Below are 26,582 nucleotides of genomic sequence, written 5' to 3'. Positions count from 1 at the left end.
TTTCTTATTAATAAGTTATAAACTTTCTCTATTGACCAGAAATTTATGATTAAGCAGGAAATGTTAATATAGTAGAAAAGTTTTTTTTAAAAAAGGAGTTAACAAATATATATGGATATGAGTATGCAATCAAGATAGTTTTTAGAAAAATAAGCTCAGGTATGTAGAACTGGCATATTAATAAGCACAATAATATTTAGCACAGTCTGTGTTCCATGTTTTATGCAGGGCCCTGGGACTACAAAGTAAAGAATAAAATGGTATCTTCCATTGGGGAATATATATTCTATTGACAACTTGTTCATAGATTAGAAAATATTTTTAAAAAATATACAAAGTAAATTCAGAGTAATTTTATGGGATGAATGAGATATTGACAGGAAGGAGGTATTAATAAAAACCTTATGTCAGAGATGATCTTTGAGTTCAGACTTGAAGAAAATGAAGGGATTCTAAGAGATAGATGAGAGGTCCAAGGTGTGGTCCCAAAAGAAGAGATTTCATAGGTGAGAAACAGCAAGAAGGCCAGTTTGGCTGTACCAGCTATGGAAAGGAATAATGTATAATAAGTCCAGAAAGGATGCTGAAACTTGATTGTAAAGGCCTTAAAGGAGTGGCGCTATATGACTTTATTTTTTTAAAAATTTGCATCTTTAGTTTACAGTATAATGCTTCGTACATAGTAGATGCTTAAACATTTGCTAAATGATGAAAGAATATCATATGCAAGTGAAGCAGCTGCACATAGAACCATTTAAAGTCTAGAATTATCTTCCCTTTTTCTAGTGTCGCCATGTAATTTTATAAAGGACTTAAATATTCTTTTTTATTTTAAATTATGTTTACTTGTTTATTTGTAATACTAGTTAAAACATTTTTGAAGTCCAAATTCTCTTCAGCCCCTCCCCACCCATTGACAAGGCAAGCAGTATGATATCCATTATATAAGTAAAGTCATTTAAAGCACATTTCCACATTAATCATGTTACAAAAAAAGGCAAGAAAAGTTAAAAAAAATGAAATACTATATAATTTGTATTCAGAATGCATCAGTTCTCTCTATGGAGGTGTATAACATTTTTTTATCATTAGTCCTTTGGAATTCTTGTGGATCATTGTATGGGCCATTCATTCTTTATTTAAAGATACACACACACACACCCACACACAGACACAGGCACACTGCCTAGATTTTCCCTATATGTCTTTTCTTTCCCCTTCCTGCAAAACCATTCCTGATTAGAAATATGTTAAATCATAAAAAGAAGGGGAAATAATTCAGGAAAACTGATTAATTCGATTAATTCATAAAAACATCTGATGTTTTATTGAGTGTTCCACACCACTGGACACCTTCCCACCTCCATTTAACCTTTGTAAAGGAATAGATGTAAATGTCTTCTCACACCTCTTCTTTAGGATCTATCTTATTCTCTATAATCTTGAAATTCTCGTTTTTAATTGTTTTGTGTTTATTGTTTTCTTAGCTCTGCTTGCTTAACTTCTCATGATTTCATCTGTTTGTTCATGATTCTCTATATTCATCACGTTCATTATTTCTTATAACACACTAAAATTACATTACATTATGTGCCATGATTTATTTAATCATTCTGCAATGATTAGACATCTATTTTGTTTCCAATTCTTTGATATTACATGAAGTGCTGCTTTAAGTATTTTGTTGTATAGGGAATTTTTCTTTTAGTCAATGACTATCTTGCAATTATGCTTAGCAGTGGAATTGAAGGTATGGCCATTTTGAAATGCTTGTTTCCTTTATTTGTATAATTCCAAATTGTTTTTCAGGATGGTTGTATTAATTCATGATTCCATCAATGTTGCATTGATTTGTCTATCCTTATATAATTGCTCCTACATTGATTTTACCCATCTTTTGCTATCTTTTCAAACTTGCTGAGTGTAAGTTGAAAATTTAACTAACCTCTTCATCCCTAGGAATTTTGGGCACCCAAATAAAAATATAGATATTGATCTAATCTATAGTTTACCATGACTATTCTAGAATGGGGTAGTACAGGAAAGTTATGATAGCTGGAAAATAAACTCAGGTAAGGATTCCTACCTTTGATGCTAATAATATCTTAGGCCCTTTCCCCTATAATTTTCTGCCACACTCTCATCCCAAATCTTGTCTTCAGAAAAGCCAGCTGTGGAATAGAATTTGGCAAGTAAGATGCCAACATATTTTAATACACTAATAATTTTAATGAAGAATAGTTTAAAAGTTAACCCAGCTTATATTAGTGAAAAGAATTTTTCAACTTAGTTTTTTTTAAATTTATATTCCAAATTCTCTTGTTACTCCCTTCCTTTGCTGAGAAAACAAGAAAAACAAAACCTATTACAAACATAGCTACAGCCAAACAAATCCCTATTTTGGTCATGTAAAACACAAACCAACATAAACAGTAAAAATGCCTCTGTCTGTGCTGCAAGTGCACATCTCTTTGAAGTGGATAGTATGTTTCATTATAAGTTTTCTTGAATTGTCATTTATGTCTTTTAAAATTGTTTATATTTACAATATTGTTCTTGTATAAATTATTCTTTTGATACTGCTCAATTCATTTTGCATCAGTTCATACATATGTTCTCTGGGTCCTATAAAATATACTATTAATGATTTCTTCCAGCACAATAGTAATACAGATTGAAAAGAATTTAAATTATAGTAGAAAGTAAATGATTTTTTAAATTAAATTTTTTTGTTTAGTGATTTGTTTATTGAAATCTAAATTGGGAAAGCAGTTCCATCAACTATAACAAACATCAATATCAAGTAACATCAATCAATAACCTTATTTGTGTTGCATTGTGATATTAATTATACATAAATGCCAATGTCTGTTTTCTCACTATAGGAATGTAACTTCTATGCCAGGACATCATCAACAGAAATAATATATCTTATGTTAAATACCTACAGAAAAAAAAAACTTTATTTAGAAAGAAGATAATGAGCTAGTAAATTAAGTTAGTAAAGTATCTGAGGGAGAACTTCATAGAAAGTACTGTCTTGTTATATTTGAGACACAAATCTTTTATGTAGCTTATTGCTTATTGTTTTTTAAGTGTCTATACATGCTTAAAATCCTGTGTAAAAAATGATTTGAAATCATGAATTATGGTAAATTTAATGAGCATATGTCTTGGTAATTTTGAGGTTTTGGGTTTTGCTTTTGGAAAAGCATTAAGTTTTTTAAGAGTTTTTCGAGGGTTTGTATATCGCAAAACTTTAGTGTCATAAATTTGTGTTAGTTATGCCAATATAGTCCATATGGTATACTTGTATCATCCTCTCTCCTCATCCTTATTGCTATTTGCTGGTTTATATGTCACTCTCTTTAAACTTTCTATCTTTTTTCATCATCCTCAGGAACTTCAATATTTATTTTGTCAACCCTGCTATCATCTTGACCTCCTTAGCTTAAATGACCTGCTTCTCTATCCTATTTTAGCCACACACAATCTTTTGGGAATTACATGACCTCCTAAACTGAGAAATTTGAAATTCTGTTTCCCAATCTTAACCTTCTCTCCTTTCATTTCTCCTACTTTCTCCTATCAAATCTAATTTTCCTCATTTTTGTGATAGATTCAAGGACAGATTCTGGAGGAAAAATAGAAGAGTTTTATGTAATCTGGAATGAAAAGTATTTTCTAAAACAAAATGAGATGAAGATGATAAATAATACTAAAAATAGAAAATTAGTGTTCAAGCTATATTGAGGGAAATTGGAAGATTAAAAAAGAAACTTATGGTTGATGGAATGACTGAAGAGAAGGTAGCATTGTTTAATCTCTAATTTTGTCTCTATAACTCTATAGAACAGAATCAAAATAACTAATAGGCAGCTGATACTCGTCAAGAGATGGGAGCATACCTATCTGTCCTTGATGAGTTCAAATCTTTGGCCCATGTGAGCTGTATCTGAAGAAACTGAAAGGATTGGCAAATGTGTAGAGAAGTAGTAAAGAGATATAATGTAATGTAATATAGTGAGAAATTTCTTATTAGAACTACACAGAAGTGTATAGGGATCTTCAAATAAAGATAGATAGATAAATTATCAGTTATTTGATAGAGAGAATTCTTAATCAGATATGGAGTAGATTAAATGGCCTCTGTTTTCATTCCTTTTCTGATATACTATGTGACTGTAATCAAATTAACTTCTATTCCCTTCAAAATGCAGATTATAACAAAAAACTGAAATAAACTTCCTAAGAAAGATGCAGTTGACAAATGTGTTTCATATCTCTTAATCTAATTATTTTTTTGGAAATGAATGCTTTCTGATAATTTGTTTGGTTTTCTAAGTGTTTTTATATTGATGTACTGTGAAGTATTTATCAAACATAAATCGTGTCACCAAATGCTTTTTTTGAATTTTTTAGTGAGTTGATTATAGTCTTGAAAATTGAGGCTCTCTCAGGCTAAAATTCTTTTCCAATATTATGAAGCAATTTACTTGGGGATTAAAACTTAAAATTTGCTAATTTCCTTATCCTAAGGCATTTTAGCATGATTTGCAAATTAATCTTTTAGGGAATTTAATTGCTAAATTAAATTTAGTGATTTAATTCTATAGAAGAAATTCAACTCCTTATAGAATATTTTTATATGTCGATGACAATTGAGTTAAAAGTAAATATTTATGTTATTTGATTTTCAGCCTAAAAATATTTATATATATTTTCTGTTTTTGAAATGAGTTTGACACATGAGTAATAATTTTCTTTCAAACTACAAAGAAAATGCACTAGAATTTTGTAAGTTTTTCATTTAACATAGCTCTTTCAACTGCAAATTAATTTTAAAATTAAATTAAATCAGAGTAGATTAGAAGAGTAGTCCTATTTTATTTTTTATCTGTTGTAGTTTTAATTAGTTGAAAATATTTGAGAAATTATAGTTTTGGACTAGTACTTAAACATTAATACAATTTTTAGCTTCAAATACTTAACAGGATTATGCAGTACCATATTTGTTGGTATGCTAAAATTTATGTTTCTGAGAGAGATATAAGGTTAAACAAAAATGATCCTCTCAAAATATGACATGTTGTATCACTTAAAAACTCATAGAAGAAAAAAACAGTAATTGTTATAAAAATAAGTTGTTAAGCTATCTCTTAAATATTTCCTTATTGTAGGACAATTATTTTCTTAATCTGTAATATTGCCAAGAACATGAGTTAGTTCAGATGAATTATTGTATTAATTCAATGCCTATGATAAATTAGTATGACTAATATATTTGTATATAGAAATTCCTGTATTTCTCTACAGCTTTCTCTTAAAACTATAATTGATTACTTCTACCTGAAAAGTTATGCTATATTTCTCATAAGAGAACATAGATGCTTAATAAATATTTGAATGAATATGGAAGAAATGTTGAAAGGCATATTCTATTGGATATAAAATAAGATTTATCTAATAGCTCTTAATATTTCAATGTTTTTTGAATACATATTAAAACGAGCTTTTGTTTGCTTTTTTGTCATTTTTTTCCTCTTTGCTAGCATATAATTATTGGCCTGTTTTGAAAATGTATTTAAAAATACCCTCCATCTTATTAGACAGGAAATATTCATTTTTTTTCCTTCTCTAGCAAAGAATCGTGGCATTGCAATTCCTGTGGATTTGGACAGCCAAGTCAATACTCTTTTCATGAAGAGTCATTCCAATATGGTACAGAGAGCAGCTATGGGATGGAGAATGTCAGCTCGTAGTGGACCACGTTTTAAAGAAGCATTGGGAGGGCCTGCATGGGATTATAGGAATATAATTGAAAAGTTACAGGTAAATATTTCACATTTATATTTTATAGTGAGATAACACCATTCATGTTTGGCTTTGTTGTGCAAAATGGTATATAAAATGAACTTGTTAGTAGTAAGCAGTATAGATTGATGAAAATTTAAATAGGGGATTGTTATAATCAAAGGGGTTCTATAGGAAGTTTGACCTAGTATCATCATGTACAACAGATCTGGTGGGAAAGGTAGAGGGGACAGAATCACTTAATCTCTTAGGAAATGCAATAATGAAAGTTTGACCTAATAAGAACCAAAATTAAAGTGGTAGTATATGAGGTTTAAAAGGAGAATATAGATGCAAGTGATAGCTTAGAGAAAGATTTGATAGAAGAAACTGACAGAGTGGAAGGGAAGGGGAAGACAGATCTTAAAGATAACACTGAAGTTTTTAGGTATGAGGTATTGGAAGAATTATGAAATTTAACACATTCACAGAATCATTAATTTTAAGTGGGAAAAATCATTAGTGGTCATTTAGTTCAACTCCCCTATTTGTAGTTTAGGAAATTGTAATGTGAAGAGGCTAGATGACTTGCTAGATCATATAAAAATGTAGGGCTGGAAGGAGCTTTAGATTTTACCTAGTCCAAAATTCTCATTTTATTTATGAGAAAACTGAAGCTGAATGATTTTCAAGGTCATAAAGGTAGTATTGAGTGTGATTTAAACCCAAGTGTGACCAAGAGCCATTGATCTTTTCACTTTTGTAGGGTCACTGGACCCAACTTCACTATAGCCACTTTATAAGATTCTACTATTCCCCCTAGGTGCCATTGTCCCATTTTTCTTTTCTAAGCCAAATCCTTTTGGGGAAAAATTCTGTCTACATAGATACTCTTTCCTCTACACTCATTTTTTGTGATAATCTGACCTCTGACTTCTACCTCCATCTTCAACTGCTCTTTACAAAGTTACCAATGTTCTCTTAATTGTAAAACCTTATGGCCTTTTTTCAGTTCTCATCTTTCTTGAATTACTTTTGTCTACCTTTTCCTCTTGAATTTTCTCTTTTCTCTCTGGTTTCATGGATACTGTTTTCTTAGTTCTCTTCTCCTACCTGTCTATACACTTTTAGGATGACCAGTGTTGAGTATATAATAGAAAAACTCAAAAATCAATAGAAACAATCAGGAACAGACATAGTATAATGGGAAGTTATATGTAGACAACATTAATTAATTGAAAAAATTGGCTTAGAAATCTCCAAATCATTTGGAGAATTAGAAAAAGAAGACGGAGTCAAGCCACAGATTAAGAGGATAGTTAATGGTGCAACAATCTAAGGATGACTGAAATCCAAGAAAATTTAGGAAATTATCTGCAAAATATGTTCAAAGAAAATTATGAAAGAAGACTTTCAAGAAATAGTGAAAAAAAAGCAACAGTGCAAATTGGAAGGATCCACAGTATCTTAAAACATAAGAGGAAACTCAAATTCAATTCTTTTACACTCAAATTCCATAACTAAAATGATAAGAAGTTGAGGGATGTAAACATATCCTTAATAGAAGTGTTTGAATAAAACAAACCTTCTAGCTAGAAAAGATACGTATTTAAAATAATTTGCATTTCTCAAATCAAGAGAAAACAGTTTTTGGCAATGGGGAGAATTACCAGAGTACTGTATTTACACTAAAATATTTAGAAGGAGTATTTTAGAAAAAACAGAAAAAGGAAGGAAAAACAAGAGATGATAGAGGTAGAATAGAAAATAGAAAATCAAAGTCAGTGATAAAAGTGAAGTCCTTATAAAATAAATCTATATAGTTATTAATATATAAATTCTAGTTGGGATGCTTTTATTTGAATTAACATCAGATGTAATAAGAATAAGAAAGTTTGAATAAAATGAATAAAGAATGGATGCTATGTGTAAATGAACTGTAAAATTTAAAAAAAATTATAAAATGTATTAAAATCAAGTTTGCATGAAAAGATATTTAAGCCAGAGAAATTTAATTTGATCCAAACTAAGAGTAATCTAAAATGTACCTTGGTATTTATAAATTACAACAGGTGGGATATTGATAAAGATGAAGTCAAACCAAAAGCATTCAGAGACAGAAAAACCATGTAATTTGCTAAAAAGTTATTTTAAAAAACAAACTATATGGACTATTTCATGACATAAAGAAAAATGATATATTACACAATTCCATTTATCTTTAAACTAAAGATAAGCTTGAGAAAGAAATTCATAGACATGCCATTAAAAGAATTCATGAATGCCCAAATCACTTTTGCCTGTGTCAGTATGGAGAATTTTCAGTGTAAGGATTCCCTGAATTGATGCAACTGGAAGATTGCAATCTATTTATGATTTAATAAATAAACTCTAGAGAAGTTGTAAGAGGCACAAGGGGCTTCAGTGACTTGCTAGTTACTTATTAGTGTCTGAAAGTGGAATATAAGCCCAGATCTTCTTTGCCCACAAATCTTTTTAGTATAATACACAGTTCTAAATCATTAAAGACATCAGCATAAAACATCAAATGAAATATTTTTATAGCTTTTTATTGAAAGAATATATGCATGGACAATTTTTCAACATTGTCCCTTGCAATCACTTCTGTTCCAACTTTTCCCTTCCTTCCTTCCACCCCCTCCCCTAGATGGCAGGTAGTCTCATACATGTTGAATACAATATATGTGTAAATATTTATATATTTCTCTTGTTGCACAAGAAAAATCTGATTTTGAAAGGTAAAAATCTGGGAAGAAAAACAAAAATGCAAGCAGTCCACATTCATTTCCCAGTGTTCTTTCTCTGGGTGTAGCTGATTCTGTTCATCACTGATCAATTGGAAATGAATTGGATCTTCTCATTGACAAAGATAGCCACTTCCATCAGAATTAATCCTCATATAGTATTGTTGTTGAAGTGTATAATGATCTCCTGGTTCTGCTCATTTCATTTAGCATCAGTTCATGTAAGTCTCTCCAGGCCTCTCTGTAGTCACCCTGCTGGTCATTTCTTACAATACAATACTATTCCATAACATCAAATGAAATATATTTTTAAATTTAATAATGAAATATTTTTTAAAAATTAAAAAATTAAAATTATGTAATTTAGCATCATATCACAAATATTTGCTTGTTCTTACTAAATCACTCAGCCAGTAGAAATTTGTTAAGTAGTTAATAAAGTAGTAACTATTGTGCTAAGTACTAGAGGTACAACAAAAAACAAAAAGCAATAGTGGCCCTTGCCATCAAGGAACTCATATTCTAAAGGAGGGAGTTAGGAGGAGACAACATGTAAATACTTAGATATATGTGGCAGCTGAACAGAGCAGTGGATAGAAGCTCAGTGTTTAGAGTGCTAGACTTGGAGTCAGAAATACCAGAATTCAAATCTGACTTTAGATACTAGCTGTGTGATGTTGGACAAATCATTTAATTTTTTCCTGAACAAAACTGAAGAAGGAAATGGCAAACCACTTCATCACCTTTGCCAACAAAATCCCATGGAACTGTAAATTAAATTGCTAAATGCTAAATATGCTTAATTAAAATGATGAAAAGACATGACTTTGGAAAATGATCTGTTAGGGTCTAGTATACAGGGGTCATAAAAAGTCAGACACAATTGAATAACAAAATATAAGATAATTTCACAGGGAAGATACTAGCAGGAGTGAGAGGGAAGAGAAAGGTCTTCTATAAGAGGATGAATTTGAACTGAGCCTTGAAGGAAGTAAGGAGGTGGGAATGTAGAGGGAAAGCATTCTAGACATGAGTGACAACTTTATAATGCTATTGTCAATTTAATAAATCATACAAGACCGAAAATAATTTCTATACCAGCATCATAGGCACATAGAAAATTTTTTGAAAAAAAAAAAAAGATAGCATTGATTCGTGTTTTCAAACAAGCAGAAAAAAATTTCCTTAAAATGTTAAATAGGAAATATTTTTGGCAAAATGGTTGAGTAGCATTTAGCGCTATAATTTCTCTATGTGAATAATTCAGTAAACAAAAATATGTGCAAAATCTACTTAAAGTTAACAATCACTTCTTAAATTTCATATCTAATGTTTTTTTTTTTTCTTAGTTCCCATCTTCCTTTGACTGTCAGCAGTATTTGACAATATTAACTACTACCTCTTTCTGATTCTTTTTTTCTGGCACCACTCTTTCTTGATTCTCTTCTTGGCAATCTCTTCTTCTCAGTCTTTCTTGCCTGGTCATCATCCATATCCTACCCCTTATTTGTGAGTATCCTCTGCCCCAAATTCTCTTCTCTTCTTTTTCCACACTTTGTCTTGATGATCTCATAAACATCAATGGGTTCAGTTCTTGTGTCTCTTTTAGTGATTCCCAGTTTAATATATGCCTAGTTCTAGTCCTCCTGAGCTCTTGTCTTATGTCACTGACTGCGTGTTACATATTTCCAAATGGATTTCCATTAGGCAAGACAGCAGGAATTTTTAAGGTGCTTGCTATATGCTGAACTCTGAGGATACAAATAAAGGAATAAAGACAAAACAGTCCCTGTCTTCAAGGAGTTTACATTTCAGTGGGGAAAAGATAACACACAAGAGGAAACTGAAAAATAGAGATGGGAAGGGGAGATTCTCAAATGATGGGGACTGTATTGATGTTTGGAAAGTTTGAAACAAAGCAGGAGGGAAATAAAATGATCAGCCCCAGCCCCTCCCTAAAATGTAAACCCTGAGAATAATTCAGCTATAGAAGAAAGGGATCAGCATGGTGGAGGAATACTCCAGAATGAGAAGATCACAGGTCTTTATTTTCCTAGCACCTAGAATAGTACCTGGTATGTACTGTGTCTTTAATAAAAGTTTGTTAAATTGAACCATGCTTTCTTATGCTGTAGGATATGTGAGATAGATCTTTCATTTGGGAATTTATTAGGAAACATATTTTTAAAGAGACTACCTTGGAAAAGGTAGTGACAGATATGCTTTCTAGGACAACATCTTGCCCTGGGAGAGGAGCATTATGACATGCCCCCCAGATAAAGTAGCCAATATTCAGTGTGGTGGTGGTGTTGAGGAGAAGAGATGCAGAAATAAAATATACTGGTATTAAGAAGGTCAAGAGGTTAAGATAAGTGCAGGGGTAGGAGGATTAGGCCTCATTATTCATTGAATACTTTGCTGATGTTTTTTGATATTTAGTTTCCTCCATTGATCAATTTTTCTTTATTTCTTTGTTTAAACTAGTACTAAATCATTTGGAAGATTTGTTTCATGATGCAGTTTGAGGTCTGGAAGTACTATTTCCCTTGATTCTTAGTTTTTTTTAAAAAAAATTCTCTTGAGGCAAAATAATTTTTTTTTTTGGTGCTACATATCCTTCTGTGCTGAAAACACTAAAAATTTAGCATAAGTCTTGAAGGACCATTTGTAATATGCTGAAAAATATGTATATCTCAACCCAAAAGTAACATTATTTGTAATGGGTGATATCCACTATAAATTTTCCATAGTTTTAGAAATACTAGCTATAGCAATAAGAAAAGAAAAATAAGTTGAGGCATAAACATGAGAAAAGAGGAAATAAATTTATTAGCTTTTACAATACAATGATTCTCTATTTAGAAAACCTCAAAGAATCATCAAGGACAGTAACTGAGAGATTAATAACTTCAGCAAAATAGTGGGATGCAACATGAATCCATTAAAATACTCAACATTTCCATATAGCCATAACAAAACTAGAAAGAAATGATAGGAAAATAAACCCCACTCAAAGTAGCTACAAAATGCATAAACTATCTGGAAATCAATCTATAAAATCACACTCGGGATTTATGTAATTTTTTAAAAAAACACTACTTCTTGAAAGAAAGACATAAAATTAAAAGTCATTGTCACATCTAGGACAATGTAAATATTATATTATTTAAATTTTTTTCATAGATTTGTTGCTATATCAGATAATTACCAAGAAATTGCTTTATACCTATAAACATATGTATTTATAAAATAAATGAATTCATATGAAGCAAAAAAAAAGTTTAGAATTTGAAGGGAACACTAAAAAGTCATAAAAATGAAAGAGAAGTATTTTTAGACATTAAACTATATTATAAAGCAGTATTAATCACAACTGCAGTGTTTGGCACTGGTTAAAAAATAGTAAAATAAATGCCAGGAACAGAATAGCTAATCAAGACTCAGAAACACTCAAATTTAGTAATCTACTGTTATAGAATAGTTATTGTAACTTGTTCCAAAGGAGCTTATTATCTGCCTGGGGAAATAAAATTTAAATACTTAAAGTAATTTAAATGATAAAAGCCTGAATAAAATTCTTGGGCATAGTGTGTGGTACTCACTGCTTTGGGGGTGGCCCATTATCTTTGTGTGTCCTACCGCCTTGTAGAAAAGAAAGGAAATCTGAAGTTTCACCTACAATTCTTTTACTTCATTCCGTAGGATGTAGTAGGTTCTTTAGAGCAGCAGTTTAGCCCAATGATGCAGGCTGAATTCTCAGTGTTGGTTGATGTGCTATATAGCCCAGAACTTCTGTTTCCCGAGGGAAGTGATGCAAGAATAAGATGTGGTGCCTTCATGTCCAAGTAAGTGAAAGCATCTGGGATTTAGGTTAAAAAATTATTATATTAATTCTAAGTTTTAAGTATTATTATTTGGAAAATGTCCCCTGGTTTCTGTTTTTACTTTTTAATTCATAATTAGTAAGATTGAAAATGCATAACATGCTTTAAATTTTTTTCTTTGACAAAACCTCTGATTTATTGGTAGAAAGAAGTCCCCATGAAGAAATTCCTTCCACTTGTATAGTTTGACACTTACTCTGAATTGTAAAGTCTTTTTGGAATTTCATGACTTGACCAGAGCAACAAAGTCAGTATGTGTCAGTCTTGAATTAATTTCAGGTCTCCATAACTCTGAGACTGATTCTCTATCAATTATACCACACTGCTTCAACACATACCCCCAAAATAGTAATAAAATGAGTGTAAAACTAAATTGTGATGAAAGGTCAGGCAGAAATTTTTTTTAAACTAAAATTTACCGGAATGTGGAATAAGTGTGTTATAAATGCATGTTCAGAAGTTGAACTGAATATGGGAAGTGACTTATCTTGATTGATTTCCAGTGTGATTATATCATGTGGCCTTTAAAATTTTCTTTATTATGTGTTATTAACCTACTATCTATAGCTTTATTCATTTTCTCATTTTATTATGAATTTTAGGGTACCCTCATAAGTAGTTTCTATATATTTTACCCTAAAATTTTACCTTTTAATGATGAGGGAAGAAAAACAACTTAAAAAAAATTTATACAAGACTTGCTTTATGCAGAGATATTTGATAGATACTTAGGTAGATAGAAAATTTATGTAAGACAGCTCCTGATCTCATATTGCTTATAGGGATGATAATATAAGATGATGAAATGATAGCTACAATTCTCTCTCTTTTTTTAAATTTTAATTTAAATTTTTTTTAATTTTCTTTTCTTTTTTTTTTTTTTATTTAATAGCCTTTTATTTACAGGTTATATGTATGGGTAACTTTACAGCATTAACAACTGCCAAACCTCTTGTTCCAATTTTTCACCTCTTACCCCCCACCTCCTCCCCTAGATGGCAGGATGACCAGTAGATGTTAAATACATTAAAATATAAATTAGATACACAATAAGTATACATGACCAAACCGTTATTTTGCTGTACAAAAAGAATCAGACTCTGAAATATTGTACAATTAGCTTGCGAAGGAAATCAAAAATGCAGGTGGGCATAAATATAGGGATTGGGAATTCGATGTAATGGTTTTTAGTCATCACCCAGAGTTCTTTCTCTGGGCGTAGCTGGTTCAGTTCATTACTGATCCATTGGAAATGATTTGGTTGATCTCGTTGCTGAGGATGGCCAGGTCCATCAGAACTGGTCATCATATAGTATTGTTGTTGAAGTATATAATGATCTCCTGGTCCTGCTCATTTCACTCAGCATCAGTTTGTGTAAGTCTCTCCAGGCCTTTCTGAAATCATCCTGTTGGTCATTTGATAGCTACAATTCTCAACATTACATAATAAATTCATGAGAGAGTTACAGAGCAAAGTACTATATACAATCCTAGGGGGTAAAATGTCATGTTCCAGGATTGAATCACTTTCACTTATGGGTTGGAAAGGTTATTTCAGTACTAGGACTTGAAGGTTTATATGTTCAAATCATTCTGGTTTAGTCACTTTGTTGCATTATGCATCAGTTTTTCTACCTATAAAATGGGAAGAATAATCTTCATAGGGTCATCTTAAAGATTAATTTTATAATAACAAATTATGAAATCAACATCACATCACAAATACTAAAAATAACTACCATAGAAAGCTACTATTGTAGGGATTGAGGATGAGATATGAATTAATGGTAAAAATTATGTTTCGAGGTTAAAAAAAACATAGTTTATTACTTAAATGTTGGAAAAGATTAAATTATTTGGAGTTTGATTTCATAGTTTTAAAAAATAGCTACCTGTTTGTTTTTTCTCAAGTATTACTATAACTTTAGTTTATCCTTTGTTATTTCTATTAAGTTAGAGAAAATGTAGAGTCTAACTTGTAATATTTATTATTATTTTATTTTATTTTTAAGGTTGATTAATCATACAAAGAAACTCATGGAGAAAGAAGAAAAGCTCTGCATTAAAATTCTTCAGACACTACGAGAAATGTTAGAGAAGAAAGACAGCTTTGTGGAAGAGGTACCTATCATCTTAGTGATTAAAAATAAAGTAACTCTCAGAAGATAGTAATTGCTCAGTTATGTCAAACTATTATAAAATTGTTGCATTACATAATAATTAATATCTTTTTCAGACCAGATATTTTGAGTAATAATATTTTTGTTATTTATAACTCAGTTGGTCCCACTTTGTTTTTAAAAATAATGTAAGGTTTGAATGACATATAACTATTGTACATCATGATGTTTTGTATTATTGATATTGCACATATATAGATGTGTTTAGTTCTCTGATTCAGCATGTATGATATTTTGAAGTCTATAAATAACTTAAATGTATTATTTGATTTTAACCTCAATTCTGAGGAATTTGGGGGAATGGTTCTTATTCAGTATTTATATTTTTGTATATTTTGATATTTTCTTTCAAATATATATTTTGATGATAGTTCAAAATACTATTTTGTAATAGAAGAATTTGATGAAAGTAAGTTTAGAAGTACTGAGGAAATATGTTGTAGTAGACAAAAGGCAATGCTTGAAGTCAGAGAAACCTGCATTTGAGGCCTAGCTCTGACACATATATATAAGATCATAGATTAATGTCTTAACTTCTCTGTGCCCCAACCAACTTTCTGAGAATATAAATTACATACGATTTGCTTATCTGCTTCCATGGAAAGAAGGAATTTCAGTCCCAGAAATTCCCTAAGCTGAAGAAATAACTTCTGGACCAGATTTCAAAATAAGTCAATGAGATAATCCAGCTACACCTGCAGTCAATCAGTCAATCAATAATTGATCAGTCAATAAGAAGTTAATAAACTCTTACTAAGTGCTGAGTACTGTGCTCAGCACTGAGGGTGCAATGAATGACTAAATGTAGTCCCATGATCTCAAGGAGTTCATGGTCTAGGTCATGTTTCCTATTCTATTTCTCCATAAACTGTTGAAAGAGCCAAGTTCCCTTTGCTTCCCTCACTCTAAGATGTCTTGTGACATAGTCTCAGAGTAGAAGAATTATGTTAGGCAGATGAAGACTCTTTCTTTGCCATTGGAATCTGATAATATCTCTCTCTCTTTTTCTCTCTGTCTCTCTCTGTCTCTTTGTCTCTGTCTTTCTCTCTCTCTTTATATATATATATATCCAATACTAGAAACTCATTTGCTGCCTTACAGCAAATATATTCTTAGAATGTTGTGCGGTTTTACTTTTGATTTTCTAGTTCTAATTTCAATAACCTATAAATGTCCAGATCTTTGCCTTCTTTTTTCTATATGTCACTCACTTAATTTACATAAATACCTACTATGTGCCAGGCTCTGTACTAAGCACTGGGGATACAAAGAAAAGCAAAATAATGACTCTGCTCTCAAGGAAGTCACAATATAATGGTGAGATTTAAAGAATCTTGGATTCTGTGTTGATAGCCAATAGTTCTTTCAGATAGTTTTTGAAATTTTTCTTCATATAAAGGGAAATTTTCTGAGATTGTTGTTGAAAAGGTAGAGAGTTAGTGAAGTGCATTTTATGGATTGTTCCTTGAGCATATTCCCACATTCCACTATGAGCTGGAGAACCAAAGAACAAAGAACCTATGCATTCGGTGTATATCTGTGGATTTTGTACTATTTGGTTTCTTGAGACTTTCAATGATTTATTTCAATTTTTTTCATGTTCTATCTTTAGAAATTTTGTGTAATCCTTTTGTATTATTTCCTGCATTTTGGTACTGTTTTTTTTTTTTTAATCTTGTATTCTTCTGGGAGACCTATGATCTTTATGTTATCTTTAGTAATCATATCTTCAAGATCAGTATCTTTTGCCTGTATAATAAGCATTTTTTTTTCCTGAGGCAATTGGGATTAAGTGATTTGCCCAGGGTTATACAGCCTAGGAAGTATTAAGTGTCTGAGGCCAAATTTGAACTCAGGCCCTCCTGACTTCCGGACTGCTGCTGTATTCACTGCACTACCTAGCTGCCCTGTTAGCATATTTTTTGATGTTATTATTAGTAGTTGTAATAATTTTCTAGATTGTTCTTCATTTCTGTGTATTTGGCTTTTCATTCTATCATTAATCTCTATTGTTTCTTAGATAAGACTTGCCATCAAAATTTTTCTCTTTTACCTATAACTTTTGTTATGTGGGCCATAAATTCTGCTGTCAAATCAATTATCACTTCTCTTTTAAATCACTTAGGAACAATGTGTTGCAATTCCATGTTCTTCTAAAACTCTAGAGTCCTCTGTTTTACCAAGTATTGGATCATTTTATTTTGTTTGTTTTGTAGTATTTATTTTTAGATGCCTGAATTTAGTTTTTAGATCTGTAGGACAGATTTCCTTCTGTTAATATTTTACCTGCTTGTTTATCTGTTTATATTCAGTCATTGAATTTTCTTCTACCTCAGACTTTTGGTGATTTCTAGGATTTTTTTGTTTTTGCTTATTTTCCCCATTTCATATGTTCTGAGTGTCTTTTCTGATGGTAGTTTCCTTGGGGCGGGGGTGTTAGAGTGATTCAGTCTTCTCTGACACTGGGTAATGCGGATTTACCAGCCTAGATTTCTGTCACAAGTAACTTTTGAGGGGATAGAACTGGCTGCAGTTGATTGCTGAACTGTTTCCTTCAGGCTTAGTAAAGTATCACATAACCCATATACATGATGTTTGGTCCCTGTATGTCTGGTCCCTTTAGTTTTCTGATTTAGCAATAGCAATTCGGTGGTCATACTGTCATACTGATGTTATGGGCTTGATTTTTGAGGTTGGGGTGTTTTAGGCTTTGCAATGGGATTGATGAAATGTGCAATTGAGTTCTATTTCAAGCTTAGATGTTCTTGCTCCCTTTCTTCTCTTCCTTGATTCTCCTATAGAAAGATTTTTCATCACAGAACACTTTCTCCTCAAATTATATTATATTTATTTATGTCTTTAAATGTCATCTCTCCTAAGAAGAATATAATCTCCTTGAGGGTAATATTTACCCTTTGTTTTGGAACCCTGCTATGGTGTTTTATACATAGAAAATGCTTACCAAATACTTGTTGAATTAATGAATGAAAAATCTCTAGATGGAACTGCTAACATACTATATGTTTGTTGTCAAAAAATCATCCTGATAAATTGAGAGTGGCTCATGTCCTGATTTGACTACATTTAAGAATTTAATTTTTCCACGGGAACTCTCCAAAACCATCTGTTAACTTATAGATGGGTCATGATATTGCATTAATGAAAGTAGAATCCAAAAACTTCTTGATTCTTGAACTTAAAAAATTTTTTTTTCTTCAAGTGATTTATTTACCTGATGTGAAAATCAATTTTGTGGATTTTATCTTTTAAAGTTTAGATCCTGTAGAAAGCAAGACTGGGTAAATATATTTGAACCACCAAATATTATTATCTGATATATTGGGAGGGGTATAATTCATAGAACTACAGATGGAAATTAATATGTAATTTCCATTCCCCTGGATTGGTTAGGAGATTTTACCAGAGATCTTGACCATTTTCCTGTGTGAACAATATTAGGTTTGAGATAAATGTGAATTCGGATCTTAAGGAATACTTACTGATATAATAACTAGAGAATTCTGGAAGGATCAAGTAAGATTAATTAGTAGCTAAATTGTCTTTGAGAATAATTACCTGCAATTCCAAAGTATAAAGGTAATGTTTAGCTTAGATAATTAAAGAGAGTATTTCTCATTTCTGGTGGTATCATCATCATCAAGGAAAATTTATTAAGTGCTTATTGAGTGCTGGAATAAAAACTACAATTTCATTCTATTGGGAGAGACAAAATATGAATAATTAGTGATGTGCGATAATATATATAGAATAGATGGAAGATCAGCTTAGAGAGGAATGTTCTAAAATCTGAGAGAATCGAGTAAAGCTTCCTACAGAAGTCGGTATTTTATTTGAGTCTTGAAGGAAATCAGGTAAGATTCTAAGCCTTCCAAGTATGGGAAGCAGCTAACAGAAAAAGTATAGAAGATAAGAGTTTTGTGTTCAAGAAACAACAATAGACTGATATGGTTGTATTATAGAATGTACTGAGGGCAATAAAGTGAAAGTAAAGGTAGGAGGGGGACATATAGAAAAGATACTGTGAAGGTTGAAATGACAAGATTGGGTAACTGATTGGATATGTGGGGTGAATGACAAAGAAGAGTTGAAAATGACACTGAAGTTGTGAACCTGGATAATTGAAGAATATAATCACAATAGTAATGGGAAAATTTAGAAGATGATAGGGTTTGGAGAAACAGATAAAAGTTCTATTTTAGGCATATTGAATTTGAGAAGCCTAGGGAATATCCATTTCAAAATGTCCACTAAGCACTAGGTGATGTGACTCTGTCTCTAGTAGAGAGACTAATGGTGGATATAGAGATCTGGGAATCATCTACAAAGAGACAATAATTAAGCCCATAAGAATCAATGAGTTCATCAAGAGAGACTGTATAGAAATAAATGAGAAGTTTCATGACTTAGGACAGTGCCTTGGGGGACATCCATGATTAGTAAGTTTAATATGGAAAAAATCTATTAAAAGAATGGGAATGAGTTGTCAAATAAATAGAAAAAAACTGAGAGAAAAATGTCATTAAAACCCAGAGAGGCAGAGATGATCAACACTGTCTAAGAGTAGCCAGCTCTAGACTTAACCTTGAGAGTGAGAATTTTTCCTGTTGTTCAGTTGTTTCAGTCATGACTTTCTGTAACTCCATTTGAGGTTTCTGGGCAAAGATCCTGGAGTGGTTTGCCATTTCATTCTCCACCTCATTTTAGAGATGAGAAAACTGAGGCAGACAGAGGTAAATAACTTGCCCAAGATAACATTACTAGGAAATGTCTGAAACTGGATTTGAATTCAGAAAGATGAATCTTCTTGACTGTAGACCTAGTACTGTATCCACTGTGTTACTAAGCTGTCAATAGTCAGAATACTTCCATTCAAATCCTTGATCTAAATTTACTATTTAATTATTTCACCATTTGGGGTTTCACTTTAAATACTTTTAAAATAGAGTTGTTTAACCAGATAATTGGTAATATCCCTTCTAGATGTAATCTTAAGACCTTTAGGCAGATTCATTTACCAGTGAGAAAAGAATGTGTCTCAAGTAAGACTACAGCAAGAAAAGAAAGATACACTTTGTGAATTACTCAGAGACTTGGCTTTCATGAATTATCTGTGTGTTTGTGTGTTCATCTGGTGTATTGATCCACTAGGAAGGTAGTCAAGACAGGAAGTAAAAAAAAATGAGAAATTTTGGTATGTCCATTTCTTCTTCCCACAGGCATTTCACACTGTGGCTGTGTATAGTACATATCTTTCCCATCCTTCAGGATTGTGATTGATTCCAGGAAATTACAATTCCATGGTTACATGATGATCCAGGTATAGCTTAGCCTGTAAAACCAACAAGAGGAACTGAGAGTACACTTTTCTTTTCAGGAGTATGTTTGAGAGTCTCAGAAATAACAGTCAAAGCAACAGTTCTCTTATAAATTCTCAGTATGCCAGGCGAATCACATAAACAGAAGATATTTTTCCACTGTTTAATTTTTATTTTGATTGTTAAACATTTAATAAATCTTTATTGCCATTATCAGTAGTTTCTTCATATATTATTCTTTTCAGGTCTTAGTTTGATATTTAAAAACTATACATCCAGTTTGAATTTTATGTGGATTACTCCATCCTTAGTACTTAATTATTTTTTGTTTATTATGGATCATAGATTATATAATTCATAAGAATTATGGATTACATGTATTATTAGGAAAAGAGCAAGAAAAATATATTTTGTAAATAAGAACAATATGCATATTTGGATGAAACAATTATATTGCAATTTAATCACAATTCAGATACATAAAAGAACTCATGACTAATATCAGATAAATGGAGCAATGTTTATGGGATCTATGCCCTTTAAAAAAATGAGCCCTGAAACAAAAAATCTAAATAACTTACATTAGTTCTTTAGATTCCAGATGATGATTTGCCAGAAGACATGTATTTTTCATTGTGTCATAATTTCATGTCCAATTATATTATTATGCATGAAATTTTAGGCTTTATGCCATCTACTTTCTACATATGCTTATGTTAGATTGTGTATACTCTTTGCAATCATAGCTGAATTTATTGCTTCTAAAAATACCTGACAATTGGGAAACATTAATGAAAATCATTTCCATTTAAAATGACCAAACAAAACATCTTGAATTTTGTTAAGTACCTTGGGATTTGTTTCAAAAACACATTTGAAGTGAGGGTAACATTAGAAACTTTGTTCTAAAGGCAAGTACATATGGTACAGTGAATAGACTACTGAGCCTGGAGGCAAGAGGAACTGAGTCATAGCCAATCTTAACTCTGTGATTCTGGGCAATTCACTTTCTTGTTGTTTCAGTTTCCTCACAATGAACATGAATAATAATAGAACCTCTCTCCTACATTGTCATTCTCAAAATGGATGATATTTGATGCTTTGAAAATTTATCTAATTTTTCTCAATTACATATAAAAGCAATTTTAGAATTCTTTTAAAATTTGAGTTTCAAATTCTCTCTCTTCACCTGTCTTCTCTCGCTGAGAAGGCAGTCTGATATGTTATATATGTATTGTAATGCAAAACATATTTCCATATTTTGCTGTTGTGAAAGAAATCACAGACCAAAAAAGAAAACCATGAAAAACAAAAATTAAAGAATTGTGCTTTGATCTGTATTCATATTCCATCAATTCTTTTTTTGGACATGAATACCAATTTTCATCATAAGTTCTTTGGAATTGTCTTGAATAATTTTATTGCTGAATAACTAAATTATTCACAATTGATCATTGTTCAATATCGCTGTTATTACGTACAAAATTCTCCTGGTTCTGATCACTTCACTTTTTACCAGTTTACGTACGTCTTTCCAGATTTTTCTGCTCATCATTTCTTATATATACCACAACTTGTTCAGCCATTCCCCTAATGGATGGACATCCTTCAATTTTAAATTTTTGACCACCACAAAAAGAACTGCTTACAACAGGTATAAAATATTCATAATATTTTTGTATGTATAGGTTCTTTTCCTTCTTCTTTTTTTTTTTTTTTTAATCTCTTTGTGATACAGACCTAGTAGTGGTATTGCTAGGTCAAAAGTTGTATATGCATGGTTTTATAACTCTTTAGGCATAATTCTAAATTGTTCTCTAGAATGGTTGAATCAATTCACTACTCTACTAACAATGCATTAATACCTGAATTTTTCCATATCACCTGCAAAAATTGTCATTTTTTCCTGTCATATCAGTCAATCTGATAGATATGATATGGTACCTTATAGTTCTTTTAATTTGCATTTCTCTAATTAATAGTGATTTGGAACATGTTTTTCATATGACTATAGATAGTTTTGATTACTTTATCTGAAAATTACCTGTTCATATCCTTTGACCATTATTGATTTGGGAATGACTTGTATTATTATAAATTTGACTCAGTTCTTTACATATTTGAGAAATAAGGCCTTTCTCAAAGAAACTTATTGTAAATATCTTTTTGCAGTTATGATTACTGTTATTTTCCTTCATCCCATTTTTTACCTGTTTATTCTACAATCTCTCCTTTTATCCTGTCCATCCTCAAAAATGTGTTGCTTCTGACTGCCTCCTCTTCCAATTTATCTTCCCTTTTATGACCCCTACTTCCTTCCCTCAACTCTTTTTCCTCATATTTTCCTGGAGGGTAAGATAGATTTCTATACCCTACTAAATGTACATGTCATTTCCTCTTTGAGCTAATTCTGAAAAGAGTTAAGGTTCAAGCACTCTCCACACCACCTCCCTCATCTTTCTTTCCTCTGTAAAAACTATCAAGCACCGTATTTTGTGTGAGATAATTATCCCATTTTTCCTTTCTTCTAGTGCTTTTCTTTCTCACCTCTTAATTTTATTATTTTTTAGCTATTATCCCAGCATTTTCATCTCCCGAACATGCCCTTTGCCTATGTGTACTTCTTTTAATTGCCCTAATGATTATAAAGTTCTTGGGAGTTACAAATGTCATCTTTCTATGTGGAAATATAAACAATTTAACCTTTTTGAGTGTCTCTTTTCTGTTTCCTTTTTTGTGCTTTTTTTTTGAGTTTTGTATTTTAAGGTCATCTTTTCTATTCAGCCCTGGTCTTTTCATCTGGAATGCTTGAAAATCCTTTTTTTTCCTTGAATATCTATTTTTCCTCTGAAGGATTATGCTCAGTTTTGTTGGGTAGGTGATTCATGGTTATAATCCTATCTCCTTTGCTTTCTAGAATATCATACAGCAAGTTCTCTAATCCTTTTATGTAAAAGCTGTTAAATCCTTCATTATCCTGACTGTGGCTCCACAATATTTTAATAATTTTCCTGGCTATTTACAATATTTTCTCCTTGATGTGGGAGTTCTGTAATATTTCTCCATAATGTTCCTGGAAGTTTTCATTTTGGACTCTCAGGAAATGATCAGTAGATTCTTTCAATTTCCATTTTATTTCCTGGTTCGAGAATACCAGGACAGTTTAACTTGATAATTTCTTGAAAGACAATGTGTAGGTTCTTTTTTTGATATGGCTTTTAGGCAGTTTAATAATTCTTTTCTTTTTTTTTCCATCAAATTGAATAAAAAATAAGAGAAAAAAAAAAGAATAGAGGAAGAAAGTCAGAAAAGGAAAACAAACCAAAATATTTTCATGTGCCCAGCAGAACATCAGAGAGGATTCAAAATATATAACAATAAATTTCCATTTCAAGAAAGCATATATAATCATAGAAGAGCTTACATTCATGAATATCCATCTTTCTTTTGCTTCCTTTTAGGTTATTCTTTTGTTCTCTGCTGTGTACTTTTTACTTTATTCTTTTTTTCTTTTAATCTCTGATCTCTCCCAAGCAGGCTACAGTTAAGTGCAGATATATTTATAATCACATGTATACATAACACATGTATTTATATACATATATACACACACATATATTTACACTGAGTCATGCATCCACACATACACATATTTCTACATATACACATATCATATGTACTCAGACACATAAATATATATGTACCAATTACATGTAAACATGCATCTAAAACATTAATATGGCTGACATATGTAGATTTCACTCTTGATTGAATCTTTAAATTTGATTATTGTCTAAGATCAATGATTACTAGCTCTATTTAAAAAAAAAAAGAATTCTATTCCTGATACTTGTAGTGTTTATGTATATCTTCTATTTCCTATCCCTACTAATTCTTCTACTTTAATTTTGCTCCTTATTACTTTTTTTTTTTTTTTTTTTTTTTGCTGAGGCATTTGGGGTTAAGTGACTTGCCCAGGGTCATATAGCTAGGAAATATTAAGTGTCTGAGGCCAGATTGAACTCCAGCCCTCCTGACTTCTGGACTGGTGCAGTTTAGTTATTACTTAATCTCCTCCCATCCATCAATCCCTCCCTTATCTTCTTACCCCACCCTTTTCTTCCTTCTTCATCCTGTGCCATTAATCCACAAACTTTATCCCACTCCTGTTAATCTAAACACCTTTTTGTACCTCCAGTAATTCTATGCCACCCTTCCCCCCCTTTATCCCTTTTCGATTAATGTATACACCTTATCCCACTACCATAACTCTACACACTCTTCTACCACTTCATCCTTTATCTTTTGCCCATTAATCTACACACCTTGTTCCACTGCCATAAATCTTCACATCCTTCTATTATCCTATTCCTTCCCCCTTTATTTCTTTATAGATTTTGGAGGGTACTATACTCTTCATGGTATATATGTAGGATTGCCTATTTAACCCATTCCTGATATGAGTAGGTTTTCAGAACTATTACCTCTTCTCCCTCTCTAATGCCTCTTTGTCTATTCTTCCTCTGTACCTCATTTGTATAAGTTATTATTTTTACCTTTTCCTAGACAGTTTTGCTTTCTAGTGTGAGATCATCTTCAACTCTGCCCCATCTTTCTTTTGAGTTACCCAAATACTGGTGTCAATCTTAAACATCTGCTGTGCATTTCCATGTAAAAACCATAAACAATTTGTCCATGTTAAGTTTCTTGAAATTAATCTTTGATATTGGCTCTTATATGTTAAATTATCTATTAAGTTCAGGTTTGGCTGAAAGAAAATCCTGAAAATCTACAGGTTTGTTCAATGTCCTTGTTTTTCATTCAATATTATGGATAATTTTGCTGGATATGATATTTTTGGCTGCAGGCCAAATTCTTTTGATTGCCAGTATATATGATTCTAGGACCTGCAGTCTTTTATTGTGGCTGTTGATAAATCCTGTATAATTCTAATTGTAGCTCCAGCATACTTGAATTGTTTGCAATTTTGTTTGTTGCAAAATTTTCTTTTTGATCAGGGGACTTTGAAATTTTACAGTAATATTCCCATGTGATTTTCACAAAGGATCTTTCTAAAGTAGTGATTGATGGATTTTTTTTTTTTTTCTATTTCTACTTTCTTTTCATGTTCTATCACTCTAGAACAATTTTCTTGGATTATTTCTTACACTATTTTGTCAAGGTTCTTTTTTTGGTCCTAGCTTTTGGTAGTCCAGTTTATCTTATATTTTTTCTTCTTATTCTGTTCTCCAGATCTGTTGTTTTCTTATAAGCTGTTCACCTTCTGTTCTATTTTTAAAAATTCTTTATATTTTGTTTTTTTTATTTCTTGGTCTCATAGCTTCACAAGCTTCCCCTTGCTCAATTCTAATTTTCAAAGAATTATTTTCTACTTTAAGACTCTATCTCTTTTTCTATTTGGTTAATTTTTTTCATAATCTTTTTGTTTTACTTGGATGATTTTTATTTTTTTCCTCAACCTCTGTCATTTGAGTTTTAAAATCTTTTTTGGGGTTCTTCTATAAATTCTGTCTGGGCAGGGAGCCATTTAGCTTTATTCTTTGGTGTAGAAGAGGCTTTTTTAACTTCACTGTCCATCTCCGAAGATGAACTCCAGTCTTCCTTATACTCATAGTTTCTATAGTTCTATAGTCTTTTTTTGACACTTCACTTTTTTTTTTTTAAATGAGAATTTTTTTTCCTAAGTCAATTGGGGTTAAGTGATTTGCCTAAGGTCACATAGTTAGGAAATGTGAAACTATATTTAAACTCAGGTCCTCCTGACTTGAGGGATGTACTGCACCACCTGGCTGCCCCTTAAATGAGAAATGTTTAAAGGAAACAAAAAACAATAAAATAAAAACGTGTTAGCACTTTTAATCTTGAGGTGGGGGGATGATACTTCTAGTTTCACCTCATCTCTCCCCTCTAATCTGGAGCCCCAGACTGAAAGCTCCACCCTTCTGCAAATGTCCCCAGCCAACAATGTTCCTGCCCCACTGCTTCTTTACTTACAGAGTGTGCTGATTCCTTCTCACCCAGAGTTGTTCAGGTCTCTGAAGCACAACTGGGACCTTGAGTTCCTAATTAGCCAAGGTTCCCTCAGTCTTCTTTGACCCAAACCCCAACTCCCCATGATGTCATCGAGGAGAAAGTTTTAGTTCAGACTGAGGCTTCAGCCAAACTCAACAAATCCCAGGGTTTCTTGCTGGCTGTTTCTGTGGAGCTAAGCTGGTGGTGTTTGCACTTAACACTGGTTAATCCCTGTTCTGGAATCTTTCTTTGGGTCTTTCTTTAATTGTCTAAAGAGAATCCTTGTTCTGCCCCAAATCTTTATTTTTCAACAATCTATATTTCACCTGATATGCACAATTTTACCTGTTTGTGGGGAAAAAATCTAGAGAGCTTGAAATTTTCTGACTTCCTCCACTATTTTTCCAGAATCCTCCCTTCTGTAGTCTAATGATTCTTAAAATTTCTTTCCTAGATCCATTTTTTAGGTCAGTTATTTTTTCCAATGAGATATTTCATATTTTCTTCTATTTTTTCCCATCATTTGGATTTTGTTTTATTGTTTCTTGGTGTCCCATGAAGTCATTAGCTTTCCCTTGATCCATTCTAATT

General features: G+C 31.7%; 1 protein-coding gene across 1 annotated transcript in view; it reads left to right on the top strand.

Annotated features, from left to right (window-relative positions):
* Positions 1–26,582, top strand: part of ITPR2 (inositol 1,4,5-trisphosphate receptor type 2) — a 503,649-nt gene that overhangs the window by 282,841 nt on the left and 194,226 nt on the right. The window contains exons 35-37 of the mRNA XM_031938487.1: positions 5,642–5,832; positions 12,261–12,403; positions 14,455–14,563. Of these exons, the coding sequence (XP_031794347.1) occupies positions 5,642–5,832; positions 12,261–12,403; positions 14,455–14,563 (443 nt within the window). The remainder of the gene's footprint in view (positions 1–5,641; positions 5,833–12,260; positions 12,404–14,454; positions 14,564–26,582) is intronic.

This window comes from Sarcophilus harrisii, chromosome 5 (assembly GCF_902635505.1).
Source record: "Sarcophilus harrisii chromosome 5, mSarHar1.11, whole genome shotgun sequence".
NCBI lineage: Eukaryota > Metazoa > Chordata > Mammalia > Dasyuromorphia > Dasyuridae > Sarcophilus > Sarcophilus harrisii.
The sequence above is the reverse complement of the archived record's forward strand: the minus strand, read 5'-3'. Positions and strand labels throughout refer to the sequence as shown.